At 37.0% G+C, this 23768-nt stretch overlaps 1 protein-coding gene across 6 annotated transcripts in view; it reads left to right on the forward strand.

Moving 5' to 3' along the window:
* Positions 1 to 23768, forward strand: part of TCERG1 (transcription elongation regulator 1) — a 63138-nt gene that overhangs the window by 23683 nt on the left and 15687 nt on the right. For 4 of the 6 annotated variants that reach the window (XR_007127376.1, XM_047729369.1, XM_047729372.1 and 1 more), the window contains 7 exons: positions 7778 to 7938; positions 10242 to 10298; positions 10662 to 10728; positions 11811 to 11861; positions 13214 to 13349; positions 14166 to 14255; positions 23275 to 23393. Coding sequence is in view for 5 of the 6 variants with exons in the window: in XM_047729369.1 (XP_047585325.1) it covers positions 7778 to 7938; positions 10242 to 10298; positions 10662 to 10728; positions 11811 to 11861; positions 13214 to 13349; positions 14166 to 14255; positions 23275 to 23393 (681 nt within the window). In the remaining variant the exon portion in view is untranslated. The remainder of the gene's footprint in view (positions 1 to 7777; positions 7939 to 10241; positions 10299 to 10661; positions 10729 to 11810; positions 11862 to 13213; positions 13350 to 14165; positions 14256 to 23274; positions 23394 to 23768) is intronic. The other 2 variants (XM_047729370.1, XM_047729373.1) reach the window with 1 other exon arrangement.

Raw genomic sequence — 23768 nt, forward strand, 5'->3', positions numbered from 1 at the left:
TCTTCTTTGGTTTGGTTTTCCTTTTCTCTTTCTCCTTGTGTCCGTGTTCTCTCCTGTTCCTGCTCCAGTCTGTTTAATCCATATATAGTTCACACATTGCAGGGAGTTCTCCCTTATGTCTTGTAATCCCCTTCATTGTGTTTTCATTGCTTTTTCTTTTCTGTTTTTATTATTTAAAAAATAAATATGTTTGTTATGTGGAGACTCACAGTCTGAGTGTTGTTGCATTCCTGTGGTGCCATTTCAGTCTTCTATTCCTGAATTTCCTGCAGAGCCCTGATCAGGTTCATGTGTGACCTTTTTGGCAAGACTAGTTCACAAGTGGATGTTTGGCAGTGTCTGAAGACATTTTGGTTGTCCTAACTTGGAAGGGATTGATAGCTTGTAGCATCTAGTTGTTAGAGGGCAGAGATGCTCCTAAACATCCTACCAGGCACAGGAGAGTTCCCTGCAGGAGTTAGTTATTTGGCCCATAATGTCGGTGTGGAGGTTTTCAAAATCATGAGTTGGTTTGACTATTAACAAATTCATGGATTTAAATACATTTTCTTTGCTTCTGTTATAGTTACTATCTCTACTAAAGTTCAGTTGTTGCATCTAGGGCTGGGCGAAGCCTCTTAAGGTTTGACCCTGAGGTTTTGTGTTGCAACCCTGTCTTTGATACCTTCCTTGTTTTCTACTCTGACAAAGATGTTCCTGGCTTTCTCATGCATTTCCTGTCTTGGATATAGATTCGTCCATTTTGCTTTTTGTGGGATGTGGCATTTATAGGATCTAGGAATAGTTGTTACTACTGAATAAGTCATTATCTTTGAGCCTCTTTGGTAGGAACAGATTGAAGATGCACACATTTAAAGATACATCATGAGTTCATATCATTACTTGCAGTTCAGATTTACTATGAGGTTTTTACTGAACCTAATCATCTATTTTAATTCAACATCCCCTTTCCTGCTGAAAATCCTTTTGCTGAGTGATATAAACGTAAGTACTCATTTGCTTATCTCACACACAAGTCACAGAATTGTAGTACCAACACTGTCACTAACAGTGTGATACTGAAGACATTTTTTAACCTTTATTATCCTCCTCGCTCCCCATGTTACTTTTATGTTCAGGGAATGTCACTCCAGGCTGACTGTAGTCAAATTACTGTGTTTTAAAGGCCTTTAGAGTAAGTCTTCTGTATATTTTATTCCACCAACTTGATACATAGCCTCATTTTAAAAAATAATTAAGCAAAATATTTACCTGGATCCAAAATCGAAGTTACAGAAAGAGTCTATTTAAAGAATATGTTCCGGGACGCCTGGGTGGCTCAGTTGGTTAAGCGGCTGCCTTCGGCTCAGGTCATGATCCCAGCGTCCTGGGATCGAGTCCCACATCGGGCTCCTTGCTCGGCAGGGAGCCTGCTTCTCCCTCTGCCTCTGCCTGCCTCTCTGTCTGCCTGTGCTCGCTCACTCTCTCTCCCTCTGTCTCTGACAAATAAATAAAAATAAATAAAATTAAAAAAAAAAATAAAGAATATGTTCCTAGGTTGTGGTTCCTGAATTTGAGTACTGTACATGAAAAGCTGATAACCACCTCCAAACCCCACTAGTCCGAAGCTTCATGGACCCTCATCAGTTTTCAGATTGGAGCCTGTCCCCAGATGAGTGGAATTTTCTTTTGGAATTTGTTTAATTATTGCTTCTCTTTATCTGTTTGCTTTTTCCTTTTCTGGAACATTTATTACTTGCCTGTCAGGTCTCTCTCTTTTTTTTTTTTTTTCCCCCTCTAAACCTCTTTTTCTGTATACTTTATAGCTGTAGTTTTCGTGTCCTGCTTTCAGTTATTTTTTCATTGATCTGGTATTATTAGAAAAGAATAATGTGAATCCATAAAAACATATAATATGAAAGAATTATTTGGAGGAAAAAATTAGTTCCACATGTCCCTTTTTTAATGAAAGTTTGGTTACATATGCCTTCTGGACCCTTTGTTTTGTGTACATGTGTACAGAGTTGTATGTGTGGTGTGCATGCATCTTAGAGTGTCTTAAAAACTGTATTCCTCAGTGGTTTTTACTAAAAATGTCTCAGAAACTTTGCTATTTTTGTACATATAAATGTGTTTGTGATGGATAGCATAGTTTTCTGTAAATGCATAGTTTTTCTATAAATGGATGATGAGATGAGGTTGTCAACCCCCGCCCCGCATTAACAGAAGTTGCTGTTTAGGTCATCCTTGTACATATTTCTTTGTGAACATGTGCAAGTATTTCTGTTGGATTGAATCAAGTGAATCATTTGAATCAGGTGATACTGTTAATTAATATTTCAGTAGCTACTGGTAGGTTGAGCTCAGAAAGGTTTTGACAAGGGTGCTGAACTATGCCAGTTAATATTCCAAGCAGTGGCCTCAGAGTGCCAGTTTTCTCTCCCTCTTACCAGTGTGGCATAGTCTATTTAAATCTTTGGTAACCTGTTGAGAAAAAGAGTCCTGTTACATGTTTTCAGAATGCTGGTATAATTTGATATTTCCTGTTCATTGGGGCTGTGGATTGTTTCCTTCACAGTTTTCCTCATCTTTTTTATGGTTTTGTCTTTCTCCTAATGATAGGAGAAACTTTTTTTTAGACTTTTTTTTTTTTTTTTAAATTCATTTGAGAGGGAGATACAGAGCTTGGTGTGGTGGGGAGAGGCAGAAAGAGGGAGAGGGATGAGCAGACTCCTCTTGAGCGTGGAGCCTGTTGGAGGGCTTGATCCCACAACCCTGATGAGCTGAGGTTAGATGCTTAACCTACCAAGCCACCTAGGTGCCCCAGAAGACTTATGCATGCTATTAACAATACCCTTTGATTTTTACATACGTTACACTTCTCCCTACCTATTCATTTTTGTTTTGATGTCTTGTCATAACATAAATTTTGTATTTTTATGGGATCAAATGTATTGATCTTTTATTTATATCTTATAGATTTAGGTATTTCTTAGGGGCTATCCCCCACCACCCGTGCAACTATATGTCCCTAGTGCTTTTACAGTCCATCTGAATACATGTAAGATAACTGCTTGTTTAAATTATTTTCCAAGTTCTGGTCAGTGAAAAATGTATTGTCAGTAGAACTTTAATTCTTTAATTTTTTTCTAAAATGGGTGAATGCTAACTTTAAGCAAAACAAATTACTCAGAAGGCACCTGGCTGGCTCATTCGGTGGAGCATATGACTTTAGATCTTGGGATTATACGTTTCAGCCCCATGTTTGGTGTAGAGATTACTTAGAAAAAAGAAGAAAGAAGACCCAACAAATTTCTTAGTTAAGTGGGCTGTGCCACTTCATTTGGATAATCACATTTTTATTACACTTTCTTCATATCTTCAAATTTCTTTTTTTTTTTTTTTTTAAGATTTTACTTATTTATTTGAGAGAGAGACAGTGAGAGCATGAGAGGGGAGAAGGTCAGAGGGAGAAGCAGACTCCCCTTGGAACTGGGAGCCCGATGTGGGACTCGATCCTGAGACTCCAGGATCACGACCTGAGCCGAAGGCAGTTGCTTAACCAACTGAGCCACCCAGGCACCCCAAATTTCTTGAAGTAACTGTTTCTTTACAGTTAAGAAGCTAAATGCAAAACATGAAGCTTCATATTTTCTGTACCAATACTGGGATTTTTTTTTTTCCTGGCATATCACAGCATTCGTTTGACTCTTTAAAGAGAGATCAAAATTAGAAGCATTTTTTATTCCTTAGATCAGTAAACTTTAGTTTCTGGTCTAAGAGAGCTTTTAATGTTTTGACAAAAGTTTTTAAAGATTGCAGACTGGGATGCCTGCTGGCTTAGCCGGTTAAGCGTCTGCCTTCAGCTCAGGTCATGATCCCGGGATCTTGGGATTGAGTCTTATATTGGGCTCCCTGCTCAGCAGGGAGCCTGCTTCTCCCTCTGCTTGTGCTCTCTCTGACAAATAAATAAAATCTTCAAAAATAAAAAGGTTATGGACTAATTATATTTTTTCCCATTGCTTACTGAGATTGCATCTTACAGCTTTAGCTTGCAGTTAGTTTTTATGGTGTCTTGCAGCGTGCCCAGTGAGAGTTGCTTGTATTTGCTGCACTTTCTTTGCATGTACTCTGTATTGGGTTTTAACTTAGGAAAAGTGATCTTTCAAGTTTTGCTCACTTTTGCATATACTGAGAGTGGCACAGGGCCACTAATTAATTAGCTCTTGTGTTTCTGTAGGTTTTTGTTTTTGTTTCCAGAGGTTTTTGCTCCAGTATATTATTATGAAAAAGTTGAAACCTATAGAAACATTGGAAGAATGTTTCTAGAACTGTGAGCGCCATATATTGACTTAGCTTCTACAAGTAAGGTTTTACTCTATTTGCATTATTATTTATCATCTCTCAGTGCTGCAGATATTCATACACTTCATCCCTAAACATTTTATCATGAGTACATGCATATTACTAGCACAGGGCAGGTTTTTTTTTTTTTTTTTAGATTTTTATTTATTTATTCAACAGAGAGAGATCACAAGTAGGCAGAGAGGCAGGCAGAGAGAGAGAGGAGGAAGCAGGCTCTCCGCTGTGTAGAGAGCCCGATGTGGGGCTCTATCCCAGGACCCTGAGATCATGACCTGAGCCGAAGGCAGAGGCTTAACCCACTGAGCCACCCAGGCGCCCCCAGGTTTTTTTTTTTTTTTTTAATTTATTAATTAGAGCTTGAGAGAGGGTGAGCAGAGGGAATGGGGTAAGCAGTCTCTGCTTAGCATGGAGCCCGATATAGGGCTCAATCCATGATGCATGAAATCATGAGACTGAACTGAAATCAGGAGTGAGATGCTCAGTGCACTGAGCCACCGAGGTGCCCCAGCACAGGGCAGTTTTTTGGTACAAGAATTCTTTGTCTGTGATTTTTGTTTTCTGAAATGTTCTGACAGTGTCTCACTCACATTTATTGTTAGTACTGATGAAGTACATTAGCACACTTTGGTGTTTTGAAGCCAGCATGAATTAGTAAAATAGTGTCTCTATCTTAAAAGTTATTGCTGTCAATAATTAAACAGTGTTTAGAAACTAGCATAGAAAATTAAGGGTTTTTTTTCTCACGTAAAGTTAAACATCTATCAAGATGGCTTAAGTATCCCAGGATTGTTCCTTTTTTAGACTTTGTAAGATTTTATTTTTAGTCTCTACTAGAAATAAAACTCACAACGCCAAGATCAAGTGTCACTTGCTCTTCTGACTGAGCCAACCCTGTGCCCCTCTCAGGATTATTCTGATGGAACGTGGTATATAACATGTTTCCCCCCACACCTGCTTTTATTTATTTATGTATTTAAAGATTTACTTGTTTGAGAATGAGAGAGAGTGCATATGCATGGACATGAGCATGAGCAACAGGGGCAGTGGGAGAGGGAGATTCCCAAGCAGACTCTGTGCTGAGCACAGAGCTGGATGTGGGGCTTGATCTCAACATCCTGAGATCAAGACCTGAGCTGAAACCAAGAGTTGGACACTTAACTGACTGTGCCTCCCAGGGCCCCCACACTTCGTTGTAAAATTAACTGTAAAGAGAGGTGAAAAGTAGAAGTGTTTTGTTTTTCTTAGGATCACTGAGCCTTGTTTTTTTGTTGGATTCCATGACAAATGCGTCTAGTCCCATTTTCACAAATGATTTGGATTTAGTAGTACGTTATACATTTTCTCACTTTTTAAAAAAGATTTTCTTTTCAAGTAATATCTACAACCAGCGTGGGGCTCAAACTTAGAAACCCGAGATCAAGAGTTGCATGCTTTTCTGATTGAGTCAGCCAGGAGGCCCCATTTTCTTATTTTTGTGTGTGTGTATGTGTGTGTTACTTAAATAAAATTGAAGTACGAGGAGCTGAAATATGTAAAGTTCATTTCCACAATCAAAATAAATATTTCCAATAACCCTGAAAGTTTTCTTGTGTTCCTTTGTTATCCCTCCCTCTTCTAATCCCATCCCTAAGGAGCCTTCTGCTTTTATTATTAAAGATTACTTGGTATTTTCTAGAATGTTATGTCAAGAATCATATGTACTTTTTTTGTCTAGCTGTTTCTTAAAAATCCAAGTGTGTTGAGATGATTCACATCCCATACAGTTCACTCATTAGAAGTGTACAACTTCATGATTTTTGTATTCACAGAGTTGTGCAGCCATTACCATGTTCGATTTTAGAACATTTCATTCCCATCCCCACTCCCCACCCCTCCAACCCCCGGACGTAACAGATATAGTTTTACTTTGTTCTTGCCTCTATGGTTTCTGGTAAGAAACCCATGGTCCAATGTTTTCCTGTTTGTAGTGTGACATATTTTAGAAACTGGCATAGAAAATTTAGGGTAGGTTTTTTCCCAAGTAAAGTTAAACATCTACATAAGTGACATTTACGTAAGGCATTTTGCTGTAATCCCTTAGGTTTCCTGAAAGCCTGTTGATTCTTTTTTTCCTCTCTTTATTCTTTAGGCGGGATAATTACTGATGTACTTCGTAGTTCACTGATCATTCCCTGTCATCTCTGTTCTGTTCTTGAGCCAGTCCAAAGAATTACTTTCAGTTGTTTATTTTTTTTCTAATGTTTTAATTTTAATGTATGATACTGTTTCAGGTGTACAGTACAGTGATACAGCACTTCATATGTTACCGGTGCTCACAACAAGTGTCCTTAATCCCGATCCCCCTACCCACCTCCCCTCTGGTAACCATCAGTTTGCTCTCTCCAGTTAAGAGTCTGTTTCTTGGCTTGTCTCTTTTTTTCCCCTTTGCTTCAGTTGTGTGTTTTTCATCTCTAAAATTTGTGGTTTCGTTTTTTTACAGTTTCTTTTTCTCTAATGAGAACAGTGTTTTCATTTATTTCAAGATTTTTTTCCTTCATCTCATGAACTCTAGTTATAATTGTTGCTTTGAAGTCTTTGATTATCTCAAAAATAGAGGTTTTATCTGTTATTTTCAACATCTAGATCAACTTGGCTTGGCAACTGTTGATGAACTTACAATTATCTGGCCACAAGAACCTGGTTTCTATTGGGAGTTTTCACTGGCTATACTGCCACTGCCGTGCTACTGTGTGACTGGGGGCCCTTAGGTAGAGGTGTAAGGGAGGAAAAATGGGAAATTTATCCCCTCACAGTTGCAGCTATAAATACTGACTTTCTTCCATACTTACATTTATTTTTTAAAAACTGTACACAGTCCTTAACATTCTTGTTTTTTCTATTTTGTTTGAATTTCTTGTAATGAACAGGAACAGTGAGCTCTAGTGGGCTCTGGTGTCATAGTGCAATCAATATTTCTTATTTTTATACCAGATATAATAAGATATTAAAGACTTCATAGCAGGTTGCATTTGAGTATGTAAAATTATGATTTGGTAAGAAATACTAAGAAGTATTACATAATAGGTATGGTGCTATGGTCTGTTCTTTAGTTTTAGATCTGTTTAATAGCATTCTTTTTTGTTGCCATTGAATTCATCCTTTGTGATAGGTTAAAATGCAACACTCAGATTGAGCCAACTACACCAAGTTCTTGAGCACTCTAACCACTGATTATGAATTTGCTTTTGGTTTTCTCAGTTAAAATGTTGAACTGCTGTTCCAACCTTAGCCACTCAGCTCTCTCCTCTAGAAATTGTATTCGGCTCTGTAACTATTAAGTACCAAGGTGTCCTCACCACCCCTCCACCTCTCCTTTAGGCAGGATGACAGTAAAAGACTTACTTATCAAATATGTTCCATAACAGAAGAAACTGATATTTGAATCAATTTGTAGGTGTGTCGTTTGGACTGGTGATGAGCGGGTCTTCTTTTATAATCCTACCACCCGTCTTTCTATGTGGGACCGACCTGATGATCTGATTGGAAGGGCAGATGTTGACAAAATTATTCAGGAGCCTCCTCATAAAAAAGGAATGGAAGAAGTGAAGAAACTAAGTAAGTTTTAAGTTAGGAATTTATCCTCTAATTTTGTCATTCTTTTAATACTTTTACAGAAAATATGAGGCCATTTAGGAAAACTTGCTGTTTCCAAGGAATATAAGAAATTTGAGAAATGGGAAATAGACCACTATCCTAGTTTGAGTTTGGTAGTAGAGATATTAAAAATTAGAGAGTTTGAACAATTACTTTTTTGTAAAATATTTATATGTATTTTTTTAAATTTTTTTTTTATTTAAAAAAAATTTTTTTTTTTAAGAGTTTATTTACTTGACAGAGAGAAATCACAAATAGAGAGGCAGGCAGAGAGAGAGAGAGAGAGAGAGAGGGAAGCAGGCTCCCTGCTGAGCAGAGAGCCCGACGCGGGACTCGATCCCAGGACCCCGAGATCATGACCTGAGCCGAAGGCAGCGGATTAACCCACTGAGCCACCCAGGCGCCCCTATATGTATTTTTTTTTAACTCATTGTCCTTATCAAGATTTTTAGTCCAAGTTATGTTGGTTCTGCTTCAGGCTTTCTCTGTGCTTACTAATAATACTAAAACACTCTTCAGTGAGCCTCTTAACACTTTTTAAAACTAGTAATAAATTTTTTGAAATAATCAGAACTCTACAGAGTATTTTAAAATATTGTTTACTACTTTTGTAAAAGAGAAAATTTTGTAAAATTATAAAAGCTTACTCTTTTTTTTTTTTTTAAAGATTTTATTTATTTATTTGACAGAGAGAGAGATCACAGGCAGGCAGAGAGGCAGGCAGAGAGAGAGGAGGAAGCAGGCTCCCTGCTGAGCAGAGAGCCCGATGCGGGGCTCGATCCCAGGACCCTGAGATCATGACCTGAGCCGAAGGCAGCAGCTTAACCCACTGAGCCACCCAGGCGCCCCATAAAAGCTTACTCTTAAAGATTTATTTATGTTAGAGACTGTGTGCAGTGTGTGGGGGGTGATGGTGGGAGGGGCAAAGAGAGAGAGGAATCCTAAGCAATCTCCCCAATGAGCGCAGAGCCCAACACATTTCGCATGACTGAAATCAAGAATTGGATGCTTAACTGACTATGCCACCTAGTCGCCCCCAAAGCTTACTCTTTTCAAGTAAATGAAATTTAGGGAATAAAAGCCTTATTCCTGACAATATAGTGACAAACCTTATTAAGAGATTATCTTTTAAGGTACCTTGCATTAAGATAGCATTTCAATAGATATAATGAACATAGATATTTTTACATAATTTTTATTGCATATTTTATATTGGTAATTTGCCCTCATATTGACATCATTATGTTTTTATAGAATCCCTTATGTGCTGTAGAAGCATGATGAATCACCTGATTCTTCCAATGAAATCAATCCAAATATATGTCATTTATAATAATTGAGAAACCTTTATAGGTTGTATATATATGGTGCTACACCTTTTGCTTGCAAGTCCTTTCCAAATCATTGAAACTTTGTCTGCCTAGTGGTAAAGTTACTTGGTACCACTTTTTCCCTTTAGCAGTATCTGTTTTATAGCTGTAATACTGATGATACTTTATAATCCTAGTGTTGAATTATGCCAAGGAGATGTGAGATTTGCTTTTGTTTTTATGACTCTTTTCAAATATTCAGTACAGTTATTTGATAAATGCATGCATGTCTCATGAATAAACATTTCAAAGTGATTTAGAAATTTATTTTTTTTTTTTTAAAGATTTTATTTATTTATTTGACAGACAGAGATCACAAGTAGGCAGAGAGGCAGGCAGAGAGAGAGGAAGGGAAGCAGGCTCCCTGCCGAGCAGAGAGCCCGATGCGGGGCTCGATCCCAGGACCCTGGGATCATGACCTGAGCCGAAGGCAGCGGCTTTAACCCACTGAGCCACCCAGGCGCCCCTTTTTTTTTTTTTTCTTTTTTTTTTTTTAAAGATTTTATTTAAGATTTATGATTTAGAAATTTAAAGGGAAGATTAATTTAGGAAGTATAGAATTGTTCAATGTTTTATAAAGGAGAGAGGATTATGGGATGGGTATTTTATGTAAACAGTAACTTTTTAAAAAAAGATTTTATTTATTTATTCGACAGAGATCACAAGTAGGCAGAGAGGCAGGCAGAGAGAGAGTGGGGGAAGCAGGCTCCCCACTGAGCAGAGAGCCTGACACGGGCCTCGATCCCAGGACCCTGAGATCATGACCCAAGCTGAAGGCAGAGGCTTAACCCACTGAGCCACCCAGGCGCCCCTAAACAGTAACTTTTTAAAAGAAAATATTGTGTAATATGTGCATGTAACTATTCATAATAATATTTGATATGTTTTTGCCAGGACATCCAACCCCCACAATGCTGTCCATCCAAAAATGGCAATTTTCTATGAGTGCAAGTAAGTAAACTATGGATTCTAACTACTGGGTTTTTTTGTTTTGTTTTGAAGATTTTATTTTTTTATTTGGGGGAGAGAGAGACAGGGACAGAGATAGCATGAATGGGGAGGAGAGGGAGAAGCAGGCTCCCTGCTGACCAGGGAGCCCATTGTCAGGGTCCATCCCAGGACTCTGGAATGGTGACCTGAGCTGAAGGCAGACACTTAACTGACTGAGCCACCCAGGCGCTCCTGTAGCTACTTTTTAATACTATTAAAGCAAGTGTTCTGGTAGTGGCTAGAAGAGGGATTCAGACTTAAATGTTTTAATTCTTACTTGGTGAATTTTATTCTGACAAGGTTTAATTAAATTTGATCTTATAGTTAAAGAAGAACAAGAATTAATGGAAGAACTTAATGAAGATGAACCTGTTAAAGCCAAAAAACGGAAGTAAGTAATAATTATAGTTCATGTAATTCAGGTAGATAATACCTATTTTAAAAGTTGATTAGATCCCAGTCAGTTTGTGGTTGGGACAGGTAATGTGTATGGTAGGAGACAGAAGTCATGATTGCTCTCTAAAGCCTGGTATTAGAAAGCTTTGCTTTAGAATGAAGACATGGTGTCCCTTCTATTGCTAGGTGTGCAGAATACATGATTACTTAAATTATGTATTGTAAAGCCAAGTGACATTTTGGGAATTAGATGATAAATTATTTCCAGACATTCATTAAGCCTGCATTTTATTAAAAAACAAATTTCCTTCTTTATGTAGACCCCAACAGAACCATTCCAGAAGTATCATAAATACACGCAGACTTCTCTTTTTATGTACTTGTCACTTAGCTAGTTCTTGAGTCTGTGTCATTACTACCTGGTGAAGAGGGAACCTGTGAGCTTAGAAAATGCTTTGGGAGAAAGAGATTGCCATAAGCAGGAGCATTAGGTTGGCCAGTGCTTTGCAGTTGGGTAAAATATGAATGTTTCTAATTGTGGGGGATGGAAGGCTGGGGTAGAGGGTATCTGTGTCTGGGTGGGGGAGGAATGGGACCATTATTTAGCAGCAAAAAGAAAAGTGTGAAGACATTATTAGTTGCTGGATGAACCGTAGTCCTTATCTAAAGAGGACAGATTGAATGCAGCCACGTTATGGCAAAGAAATTACTAAGACAACCCCCCGGAAGGGTGGTTCTTTTTTAAAAAATTGTTAGGAGCATCGTTAAAGACGTTAAGATATTAAAGAGAGTCACTCATAATCAACGAAAGTAACATAGCTGTTTTCATTTTTACAGTTGACTTTTTTAGTTCTTGACCAAATATGTAGATATTTTTATTAGTTGTAATCAGCCGATTTTGTGTTTTTTAAAAAAAAATGTAGAATAAGACATTTGTTTTCTTAATTATAAATGACTGTATTCATTCTGTTTATATAACCATAATTTTGGATGTTCCTACAATGTTAAACTTTTAGGTTGTTTTTAATTGTTTGTTCTTATAGACAACTCTGTAAGGTTTTTAACTGCTTTTATCAGGAGAATGTCAAAGAAGTCCTTTATGTGGATTGCCCGAGCTTCTCTATTTAGGTACAAAGTTAAAAGCCTATTTTTCCTGGCTTAGTTTTTCTTTATTTCTTTTATTGAGATAGATAGTGATAGTTTGTATTGTGACATTTCCATTTAGTGTAATTCTATAAAGGTTATTTGTTTTCATTAGTTATATTTCTTGGATGTCTTTTAATTATTTAAATAGTTCTTAAATAAATTATTATAAGAGGGTATATTGTTTGGCAAATTACTTTTACCTGTTTGTTTTGTGCATATCTTAGGTCACAGACTATCTCGCTAAGTTCCTGCAGGTCACGGACTATGTCTTCTATTTCTTTTGATTTATTCCCTAAGTTGCTAATTACCTCTCACTTAACATGTATTTGTGAGTTAGCCTTAGTTCCATTTAACTCTGCGGGGCTACCTTCGCTTCCCTGTATAGCATGCTTTTGAAATTGATGATGTTTTGTTTTCCTGATTCCCTTAAGTTTGTTTAGGCAATATGAACCAATTTTATTTTTATACCTAGCAGATCATATTTAAGAAGGAAGATCTGCTAAAATATACCCGAATATTACTAACTTACTTACTGTTACGGATTATTCACATGAACTGGCCTTCTTTGTAGTGCAGATGTTTGAGAGGTGACTCGATTACATGTTTACAGTCTCACTTGAGTGAGAACAACAGCAACAGGGTTGTCCTTAGCCCTGAGGTGCATTTTTGGAGGAGAAAGAAGTAGTTTAGTCATTGGTGAACAGTTCTAATTCCATCTAACTACTCCTGGGCCTATGTTGCTCTCTGGGACCTGTCCTTCAACTTAAATCTCAACTTACCACCCAGAAAGTGAGTAAAAAAGATGTCAGGTAGGTAAGGTATATATCTCACATACCCACTTGGCCAAGTTTACAGATATTTTCAAAATAAATATTTGAGATTACTAAGACTTATACCAATTTTTATTAGAGTAAGAAATATTTTATGCATCTATAATATAAAACATTTTGGAAAATACTATTTTTCCTGTATCATTTCAAGAACTAAAAATTATATTTTGTGCTGTTTGTTTCTAACCACATAGAATTTTACTGCAATGTTAGTTTTTTGTTTTTGTTTTTGAAAGTAAGGTAGTTCATTCTGTGTATCAGGGAGAGAGACAGCACAACAATATAGCCATTGTAACATCATTAGAAGCTCATTGTAACTTTATTATTATCATTACAATGAAAGTTGCTTATCCCTTAGAGTTCATTTGAAACCCTCAGTATAATTTTTTTGCCAAAAATATGCTGCTCAGTAGTGAGTCTTGAATATTCCATTGTTGTGAAGATTTTAGTAAGATTCCTTATTAATATTTTGTCAGTTGATGCCTTATATTTTATTTTTTATAGGAGAGACGATAATAAAGACATTGATTCAGAGAAAGAAGCTGCGATGGAAGCTGAAATTAAAGCTGCCCGAGAAAGGGCCATTGTCCCTCTGGAGGCCCGAATGAAGCAGTTCAAGGACATGCTGCTAGAGAGAGGGGTCAGAAAACAATCTTTGGGGGAGATATTTCTGTTTTGTATAAGTAATATAAATATGTCTTGCTAAAAGGTCAAATCTAAGGTTAGTGCTCATGTTGTAGGGGGGGGATAAGGGAAGCCTGTCAAATGACTGTACTCTCTCAAACAGCCTTTTTCTTGGCTCATCCTATCATGTTTGAACTAAATGCCATTTTATCGTCCTTTTAAATACAAATAACATTTAACATTTATTGGGTCATTACATTTTGGTGAGTAATGTGAGTATTAACAGAGTATTAACATTACAGAATGGCGGACTGCATGGGATAGGTAAGGTATATATGATTCTTTAATACTTCCAGAATGGTTTTGGTTAAAGGAGAACTGCTACTTTATGATATTATTAATAAAGTTAATTGAGAGGGGGTTTTAGCCTTTTGGTTATATTCACATATTCATTTGAATAAGTATAATTGTTCAATTTAAAATCACAACATTGTTCACAAGATTGGAGCAAGCATAGGAAATCAAAATGCAAATCGTCAAGGCTTTTTCTGATGTACTGATTTTTAAAATGTCACACAGTAGTGGTTATTTTAATGACTAATTAAGTGTGTGTTACTTCTGTATAGTATAGAAATGTTCAGAGCCAATTAGTGTGTAAATTTGCTGTTGCTAGCCTCCCACTGCTTGTCATTTATTAGTGATGGAAACTTCAGTATGGTTTTTATTATGTCTCCTTTTTAAGCAGATGTCCTGTAGATTTCAAGGAAAATTATATGACCTTTATGTTTTTAGAGCCAACTTAATTATGAGGCAATACATTTTTATTTTAAAGGTGTCTGCTTTTTCAACATGGGAGAAGGAGTTGCACAAGATAGTTTTTGATCCTCGGTACTTACTTCTCAATCCTAAAGAGAGAAAACAGGTAAAAGGAAAATAACATTATTTAAGAAGTGTATATCCCTTAGCAGCATTATTTTAAAATGTAAGGAATAAAATACCATCCTTTCCCCCCGCCTGTAACAAAGTGCTTTTTTTTTTTTAAGATTTTATTTATTTATTTGACAGAGATCACAAGTAGGCAGAGAGGCAGCCAGAGAGAGAGAGAGGAGGAAGCAGACTCCCTGCTGAGCAGAGAGCCTGATGTGGGGCTCCATCCCAGGACCTTGGGATCATGACCTGAGCCGAAGGCAGAGGCTTTAACCCACTGAGCCACCCATGCACCCCCAGAGTGCTTTAAAAACATAGTCTTAAATCTTAGAACACAGTTATCATCTGTATGGACATTTCTGCCTCAGAAATAGACTTGGTTAGTTTTGCCTTTATTGTGGACGTCACTGTTGCTTCATGCGCATTTTCTCTTTATGTCTCATATACACTGAGGTTATATCTAAAATTTTCAAAATGCATTTCACTGTGCTCATTAATTTACTTTTTCCTGGGCAAATGATGTAGATTTAGAGTAGAAAAGAAAAGTACCAAAGAATTGAAAGGAAAAAGAAACACCTACATTCGTTCCCAACAGATGGGACCAGGATTGGGTACTGGTGTTATAACTTTCCTGTTAGTGCCAATATATATGTGTGAATGTGTGTGTGTATTGTAGGTAGACAACACTCAAAAGACATGTTTACATTTCATTTGCACATCCTACATTTAAGTGGCATCTTTTAAATGTCTTTTTGTTATACACTAAAAGAATTGATGGACACTTGAGAGTCTCTGCTGAACTAGAGTTAACATGGATTAGAGTTGCCTGTTTATTGGGTTTCCGTTGATTCCCATGATGACGCAATGATACATATCTCACAATGATTGCTTCTTCCTCTAAAGCATTGCACACTTGCAACTTACATAGTTTCTGAATTACCTGGACCACCCTGACACTGATCTCTTTAGAATGGTGAGTATGTTGAACCATTTGCTATAGGGCCGTTGAGCTACAGGATTTCATTTGGTAGTCTGTACTTTATACTGACAATTTAGCAGTTGGAATAATTCTCTACACTGTTTGTGCCATTATGCATGTAGGTCTCATGACAAACTTACGAAGAGAGGACATTTAACAGTGTGCCAGACATGTATTTTAGTATGTGTAATAGAAAAGCATGACTTTCAGATATATTTACATCTGCATTTCAAGCATAGTAGGGTTTTTTGTTTTTGTTTTAAACTGTGTGATGGTCTCATTCTCAGGTGGGTTGATGGCCCTATCAAAAAGTACAAATCAGCCTTGATTCTTTACTTCTCCCCCTTGCACATTTCAAGTCTGTCAGTAAAATCTACCTCTAAAAGCTTGTAAATACAACTTCTTAGTCACCATTTCCCCCACTGCCACTGTATTTCAAGGCACTGTGACCATTTCTCAGCATCTGTGTAGCCTCTGACTGATCTCTTTGCTTCCTTCCATTCTTGCTTTTTCTGTAGTCAGGTTCTTTTCCCACCCAGCAGCCACACTAGTTTTAAAGTTTAACTGACAGATTAAGGCATTGTTACTATTCCTTTGCTTAAAAAATGTCCAGTGCTTCCCATTTCATTTAGGATAAAATTGAAATTCTTTATCACGGCTTGTAAGATTCTGCTTACACTCTTTTAACTACATACTTCTTGAAGCTCTGTTCTTAGATCCATTCATTCTAGCCACACTTCCTTTGTTACTCCTTGAACAAGTTAGGCACATTCTGGTACTTGCTTTTTTCTCTGTCTGGAATGTTTTTCCCTCAGATATCTGTATATGCTCTATCATTTTTTTCAGGTGCATGTGCAAGTGCCTTTGGATCAGTGTATCTCTTTGCCTTCTTTCCTTTATAGCACTCCTAGCTCTGATTATCTAAAATTAGCTTATATTCTGTCTCCTACTGTAGAATATAAATTCTGAGTGCTGGAACTTTGTTTTGTTCATTGCTATATGTGTAATGCCTGGAACAGTGCTTAACCTGCATATCTCTGGAGTAAAGTTTACTTAAAAATTTTTTTGACTTTCTCTTCATTATGAGTGTTACAGTTTCTTTACTGAGTTAAATTACAGGTATATATTGAGAGCTAAAGTTCTCCTAAATCCCAATTTAGGAGGCATTTTGTAAGGTGATGGTGTTACCTCCTGTTAAGAGTAATAGTTAAAAAGAGAAAAACTGTCAAGCATTATTTTATTTAAATAAAAACTGTACTTAATTTGAGTAGAATTCTTAACAACTGGAGTGTAAGAAATGAAAGGGTAAGCTGACATTAATTAATTTGGCATTAATCCATGTACTTCTTCAGTACTTAGTTTTATTTTTTGCATAAGAGTATAAAATCAAAGAGAAATCAATTAAGTGCTAGTTACATATGTATACTTTGTAACTTCATTTTTGAAATTTGTGTTTTGATTTTTTTTTTTTTAAGATTTTATTTATTTATTTGACAGACAGAGATCACAAGCAGGCAGAGAGGCAGGCAGAGAGAGAGGAGGAAGCAGGCTCCCCGCCAAGCAGAGAGCCCGATGCGGGGCTTGATCCCAGATCCTGAGATCATGACCTGAGCCGAAGGCAGAGGCTTTAACCCACTGAGCCACCCAGGCGCCCCTGTGTTTTGATTTTTAAAAAACTAATAATTTCATTGATCGTCTCGTAATCCAAAAGTACATCTCTTTCACTTCTGTGCTTTTCTAGTTATCTGTAGTTTTATGTATATCTTACCTCATTATAAAATAAGTATTTTATATAATTGTAACCATAAGTTTTAACTTGAGATTTTCCTTATATAATCTTTTTTTTATAAATGATCACTTAAGGAGTCAAATATTTTTGTTATATTTGGTTTTTGTTTTGACAGGTTTTAAAGTGAATAACATTTTTCAGCAGAATCAGACCATGTCCATGCAGGATTTTAGGCTCTAATGTAGAGACTAGTTATGCTAACACTTTAAAATCATCTATTACCTTATTTCAAAAATAAACATTTTAATGTAGTATGTGGTATTGAGAGCTTTTTAAGACTGATAATGTTATAATATGGTAAGGCATTATTACCAGGACTGTCAACTGGCCGTCTTGGCCACTGTTTACTGAGTCAGTATCAAATTATAAATTGAATTAAATTGAAGTGAGAATCAAATAATGGAGATCTTTTGAAAAGGAAAAACTATTCCTCTACAGATTGAATACTTGGACATCAAAAATGTGTGAGTATTTTTCCACATCGGTCAGTTCTCTGACAGTAGCTGGCTGACCTACCATTAGATTGAATTCTGACATTGTCTGCATGGAGTCAGGATCCGATCCCACAAATTAAGGGCTCAGTCCCACAAGACCTGCCCTCTCCTCGAATGCCAGTCACCAGTAGTAGGTTCCCACGTTCTGCCCCCTTTTGTTGAGTTTGGCTACAAATCAGGGATTCCCATAGTACCCTCCTCAGGTTTAATAATTTGCTATAGTGGCTCATAGAACTCTGGAAAACACTTATGTTTAGTGGTTTATAAGAAAGGATATGATAAAGGATACAGTTGGATAGCAGATGATATAGGTAGGGTGAGATCTGGAAGGGTCCTAGGTTCTGGAGCTTCTCTCTACAGAGTTGGGAGTGTGCCATTCTCCTGGGACATGGAAGTGTTCACCAAGCCAATAGTTCTCTGAATCCCTTTGGTTACCATATTTATGGAGGCAACACGACATAGGCATGATTGACCTAAGTCATTGATCATTGGTGATTAGACTCAGTCGCAGCCCTTGAAAGTTCCAAAGTTCTAATGACATGGTGGGTTCCATTGGTGATTCTCTGCCATCCTGTGGTTATCTGGAAGCTTTCCAGAAATCACTTCACTCATGCTAGTTTAGGTACAGGTGAAAGGGCCTTGTTACGAATAACAAAATTGTTCTTTTCACCTTTATCTATATCAAAGCTATAAGGCAAGAGCCAGGTACAACAGTAGGGTGTCTCTGTCGCCCTTATCATTTAGGAAATTAGGTTTTAGGAACTCGGTCCAAGAGCCGGGATGAAGACCAAATACATATTTTTTCTTTTTCTTTTCATTTTTATTTAAATTCCAGTTAGTTAGCATATGGTGTAATGTTAGTTTCTGGTACACAATCTAGTGATTCAGCACTTCCTTACAGTATCTGGTGCTTATTCCAACAAGTGCCTTCCTTAATCCCCATCACCCATTTCACCTGCCCCCCCCCCCCGCCCCGGTAATCAGTTTATTCTCTATAGTTAAGAGTCTGTTTCTTGGTTTGTCTCTCACTCTTTCTTCCCTTGGCTCATTTGCTTTGTTTCTTAAATTCCTCGTATGAGTAAAATCATACGGTATTTGTCTTTGTCTTAACTGCCTTATTTTGCTTAGCATAATACTCTACTCTATCTGTGTTGTTACAAATGGCAATATTTCATTCTTTATCAAATACATATATAGATTTTCTTACAACACAATATCACACTCATACTTTTCACAAATTTATATTTGAAGAAAAATATACATACGGAAGTCTGAAAATCCCAAGTTTCACAAAGTGCATAAACAGTTATGCAAGACCACTAAATCCTAGAGGTTTGTGTAGTATAGTGCTTGTAGCTAGGAGTATGGTACTGGATGCTTAACATTTTGCTAACATAAGATAAATTTTTTTAAATTTATTTTTTAATTATTTTTTATAAACATATAATATATTTTTATCCCCAGGGGTACAGGTCTGTGAATCGCCAGGTTTACACACTTCACAGCACTCACCATAGCACATACCCTCCCCAATGTCCATAACTCCATCCCCCTTCTGCCAACCCCCCTCCCCCCAGCAACCCTCAGTTTGTTTTGTGAGATTAAGAGTCACTTATGGTTTGTCACATAAGATAAATCTTACGTTAAGTTTCTTAATATCACATTCAAAATAAGAATAAATTAAAAGGGCTGGAAGAATGTTTTGGAGGTGATGGATATGTTTTTGGCATAGACTGTGGTGGTTTCCTAGATGTATATTTATCTCCAAACTTATCAAGTTGTATACATTAAATGTGTATAGTTTTTTGAATGTCTATCATACTTCAATAAAGTGGTGTAAAAAATGCAAAGAAATGGACTATAACCACCACCGAGAAGCTGCTTTGGCTTAGACGGTATAGCCCTTTAATTTGGATGGTTTTGATTATGCCTATAAAATTGAACTAGGAGTTGTTTTTAAAAACTTATTAACTTTCATGGTGTTAATTACAACATTTTGTTCACCACTTGATGTTGTAGGAAACTAAGCGCTTAAAATAGGAACATAAAGCTCAAGTGTATTGAAGCATGACACAAATAGTTAGGAGACACTTGGAAGCATAACAGAACTCCTACTAATTTTCTTTGAGAACTTAATCTCAGCTCGTGATTCCTAACCTTGGTGTGGGATATCCCAGAGGAGGGGATGTGAAGTCTTCTTGAGCTTCTGAAAATAAAGTTAACATAAATTCACTTGGGTTTTATTTCTGATTTACCACTTTTACAAATAAGAAAGTATATACCAAGGGGGTACCTGGGTGACTTGCTTGACTGGGGCCCTCCCTCATCGTCTCAGTGGGATGTCCACTTCCCCCTCCTCCCCTCCCTTCCTGGTGCACTCTCTCTAAAATGGGTAAATTAAGGAAAAAAAAAGAGAGAGAGAGAGAGAAAGTATGTACCAAGGAAGGAGAAAGGGGTTGAAAAGAGCCCTCTTTCCCATTTCTGTCACCATGCATATGCTTTCAGGATTTATTACAGTGCTATATTTAGAGGGTACTGAAAATGACCTACATGTGTAGCAAGAGACTGGTGAGATAATTATAGGTATTTCTATCCAGCTATTAAAGATTGGTAGATATATATGGCCTGACCTGGAAAGAAGTTTTTTGTTTTTTTTTTAAGATTTTATTTATTTATTTGACAGAGACAGAGATCACAAGGAGTCAGAGAAGCAGGCAGAGAGATAGGGGGAAGCAAGCTCCCCGCTGAGCAGAGAGCCTGATGTGGGGCTCGATCCCAGGACCCCGAGATCATGACCTGAGCTGAAGGCAGAGGCTTTAACCCACTGAGCCACCCAGGCACCCCTGGAAAGAAGTATTTTAAAGAAAATTTTTTTGTTTGACTTTTTCTGAAGATGTGCATGCACACATTTAAAGAGTGAAATAGTTCTATAAGATACACTACGAAAAATAGTAGACTGCTGCCCCAGTTTTATCTTTCTGAAGACATTTCTTCCAGAGCCTTCTGACTTGATTCATTCTGGACTGGTTGCCCTCTATACCTGATGTATTGCTGTCAATTTTTAAGGATGATCATCCTGGGATTTACCTCATTTTTCTTTTTGGTGGTTGGGGGGAAGTTTATGAAGGGGGGTTCCACCTGTTTTCTCCATCATAAGTCTTTTCTTTCTTTATTGGTTTACTCCCTTTTGACACATTTCATTCCTATAATAGCTTCTTGGGGAGAAATAAATTTCTGAAGCCTGGCATGTTTGAAAACACCTTTGTTGTATATCCTTAATTTGGAATTGTTTGACTGGTTAATATACTTGAAATTGGAAATCTTTTTCAGGATTTTGAAGACATTGCTCTTTTTCTCATTTTCATTGTTGTTTTTGAAGCCATATTTACTTGTTCCTTTCTTTATGGACGTGTTTATTTTTCCTTCGTAGGCATGTAGAATCTTTGTCTTAGTGTACAGAGTTCTGAAATCTCATGGTGATTATGTGCCTTGGTGGGAGGGCCCATTGTGCTGGGTCCTTGGTGGCCCTTCTAGTATGTGAACTTGTATCTTTCAGTTCTGGGAGATTTTCTTCTATTGCTTTTTTGATTTGTTTCCACCTGTTTATTTTTTCTGTATGGGACAGAGAATTTGTGGGTCCTTGGTGGCCCTTCTAGTATGTGAACTTGTATCTTTCAGTTCTGGGAGATTTTCTTCTATTGCTTTTTTGATTTGTTTCCACCTGTTTATTTTTTCTTTATGGGACAGAGAATTTGCCCTTGTGGGCTTGTCCTTAAAGTTTCTTTTCTATTTCTGCCTTTAAAAAAAAAAAAAAAACCTTTTAGGTGACTTTCTTGTCTTTGTAGTCTAATCTTTTAATTTTTTCATTTCTTCTGTCATCCTTTAATTTCTAGGATTTCTTTTTTCTTGTTTTATGGTTGTAGTATCTTAATTCTATGACATTGTGGAAGCTTTTTTTTTTCTTTTAAGTTATCATATTCCTGCATAGTTTCTATTTTGGTTTCTATTTTTCATGCTGGAGAGTTTAATCTTTAGATGTCTTTAAAGAGACGCTGACTTCTCATGATTAAGAATGAAGGACTAAAATGCTCTCTGGGCACTCTGAGCATCTAAGTGGGCTCCCACCACTTGCCTTTACTGTAAAGCCTTGCTTCTCAATCAGGGGCAGTTTTGCCCCAGGAGACACATTTGGTTGTCACAACTGAGGGGGTGCTACTGGTATCTGGGGGCCATGGGTGCTGCTAAACATTATCTGGCTCAAGTGCCGTAAGTGTGGAGGTTGAAAAGCCCTGCTGTAGGGTGATTAAAGCGGGTTTGTTGAGGATCTCCTGGTGGAGGTAATTTTTAGGCCGTTTGGATTCTTGATACGGTCCTTTAGTGTCCTGCTGAGAGGACACAGTCCTTTCTGCTTTTGTCCTGGGAGAACTGTGTCTTCCTGTTTGGTATGTAACTGGTTAATTCGCTCTTTTCTCTGACTGGTATGCCTCATTTCTAATTCATGTTGTGTTTCCCTCCCTCTCTTCCCAACCCAGGCAGAGATCCTGCTTTCCTTTTAGAGGCAAGAATCAGCAAAATTTTAACATAAAGGGTCGGATAATAAATATTACAGCTTTCGGGACCATCTGGTCTCTGTCACTATAGTATAATCTTCAGCTCTAGTGTAGGAGGACCCATAGATAGATGTAAACAAGTGAATATGACTCTTCAGATAAAGCTTTAGTTATGGACCCTAAAATTTGGATTTTATTTAATTGTCCTGTGTCCTGAAATGTCATGAAATTTTCTAGTGTGTTTTTTCCTATTTAAAAATGTTAAAACTTTTTTGGGCTGTGCAAAAATAGGCAGCAGGCCAGATTTGGCCAGCAGATTGTGAATTGCCATCCCTTATTCTGGAGACTTAATCACTTGCCTTTAACTGAGGTTCAGGAGTGGCAGTCCCCTGCGGTATGTTGGCAAGGGGCATCTACTTATGGACTCCTTCTCAAACAGCCTTATTGTAGCTATACGCCACCTTCACTTCTTTGGATTTCTGGTGCTGTCACTTGTGGAGCCGTTTGAGTATTCTCTAATAAGAAAAAAAGAATTGGTTTCTTTGTTTTCTTGACTGCTGAGTTAGGGTCTACTTTATCATGCCTGCCAAGTCCTTTAGTACTTACCCACTTTTCACCATTGTGAGTTGCTTTTTCTTTCCCTTTGGCCTGTTCTTGTTGGTTTGTGATTTAAAAACAACAACAACAACAAACCATTATTGGCATTTTATTGGCACTTGAAGAGAACGGGAAATAGGTGTGCATGTTCAGTCTATTATCTTGTCTGTACATTATTAAGTGGGAAAATATTCTAGGATAGATGTAAAGCATTACATTTTGTTGAAAATAGTTATGCCTTAAAGAGAACCACAGAAATAAATTTAAATTCTCTTGATGTTTTTTCCTAGAGAGATTTGGAAGGACTGTAATTTCTTTTATACATTTTATATTGCCTGAAATTTTTTTAGTGAACATGTATTTAATTTGTAATCAGGGAAAATGAAAGTTATAGGGGCTTTTAACTTTGTTCTGGAAATCGATACAGATGGCTTCTGAGATTTGCTGTGGATAATTCGCATATAATTGAGATACCTGTAGTTTATTTTTCTATTACATTTTGGACAAAGATATTGACTTAGTATTTTCTTATAGATTCCGTAGTTTGGTAATTAAATTATTTATATGAAAGACTAACTTGTCAAATTGGTTTATTTTTGTGATAGGTATTTGATCAGTATGTAAAGACAAGGGCAGAAGAAGAACGCAGGGAAAAGAAAAACAAAATAATGCAAGCCAAGGAAGATTTCAAAAAAATGATGGAAGAAGCAAAATTTAATCCAAGGTATATGGTTCATTACTGTAACATTTCAAAATATTTATGTGCTTTCTTCTAAGACCAGCTAAGAGAATATGTATCTTTTGGATAATTGGATTGTTTGGTTAGTGGTAGCCACATTTCTGGTCTTCATTCTTAATATATTTCCTTTAGAGGAATCTCTTGTGCCCTTGAGAGGCATTGGATTTCAGGAAGGGTACCTTGTTTTAAAAGCTTCTCTGTGGGAATAAATTTCCTTCTCTAGAAACTGGTAAATGATTTAAAAAAAAAAAAAAAACTGTCTCCATCTTAAAGTTTTATACATAATAACTTGCAGTGCAGGAACATTATTTTGATTGAAGTGGTGAAGGACCTGTCTGTCTAGATTATGTTTTTTTGACA

The sequence above is a fragment of the Lutra lutra genome, chromosome 5 (genome assembly GCF_902655055.1).
Source record: "Lutra lutra chromosome 5, mLutLut1.2, whole genome shotgun sequence".
NCBI classification, from domain to species: domain Eukaryota; kingdom Metazoa; phylum Chordata; class Mammalia; order Carnivora; family Mustelidae; genus Lutra; species Lutra lutra.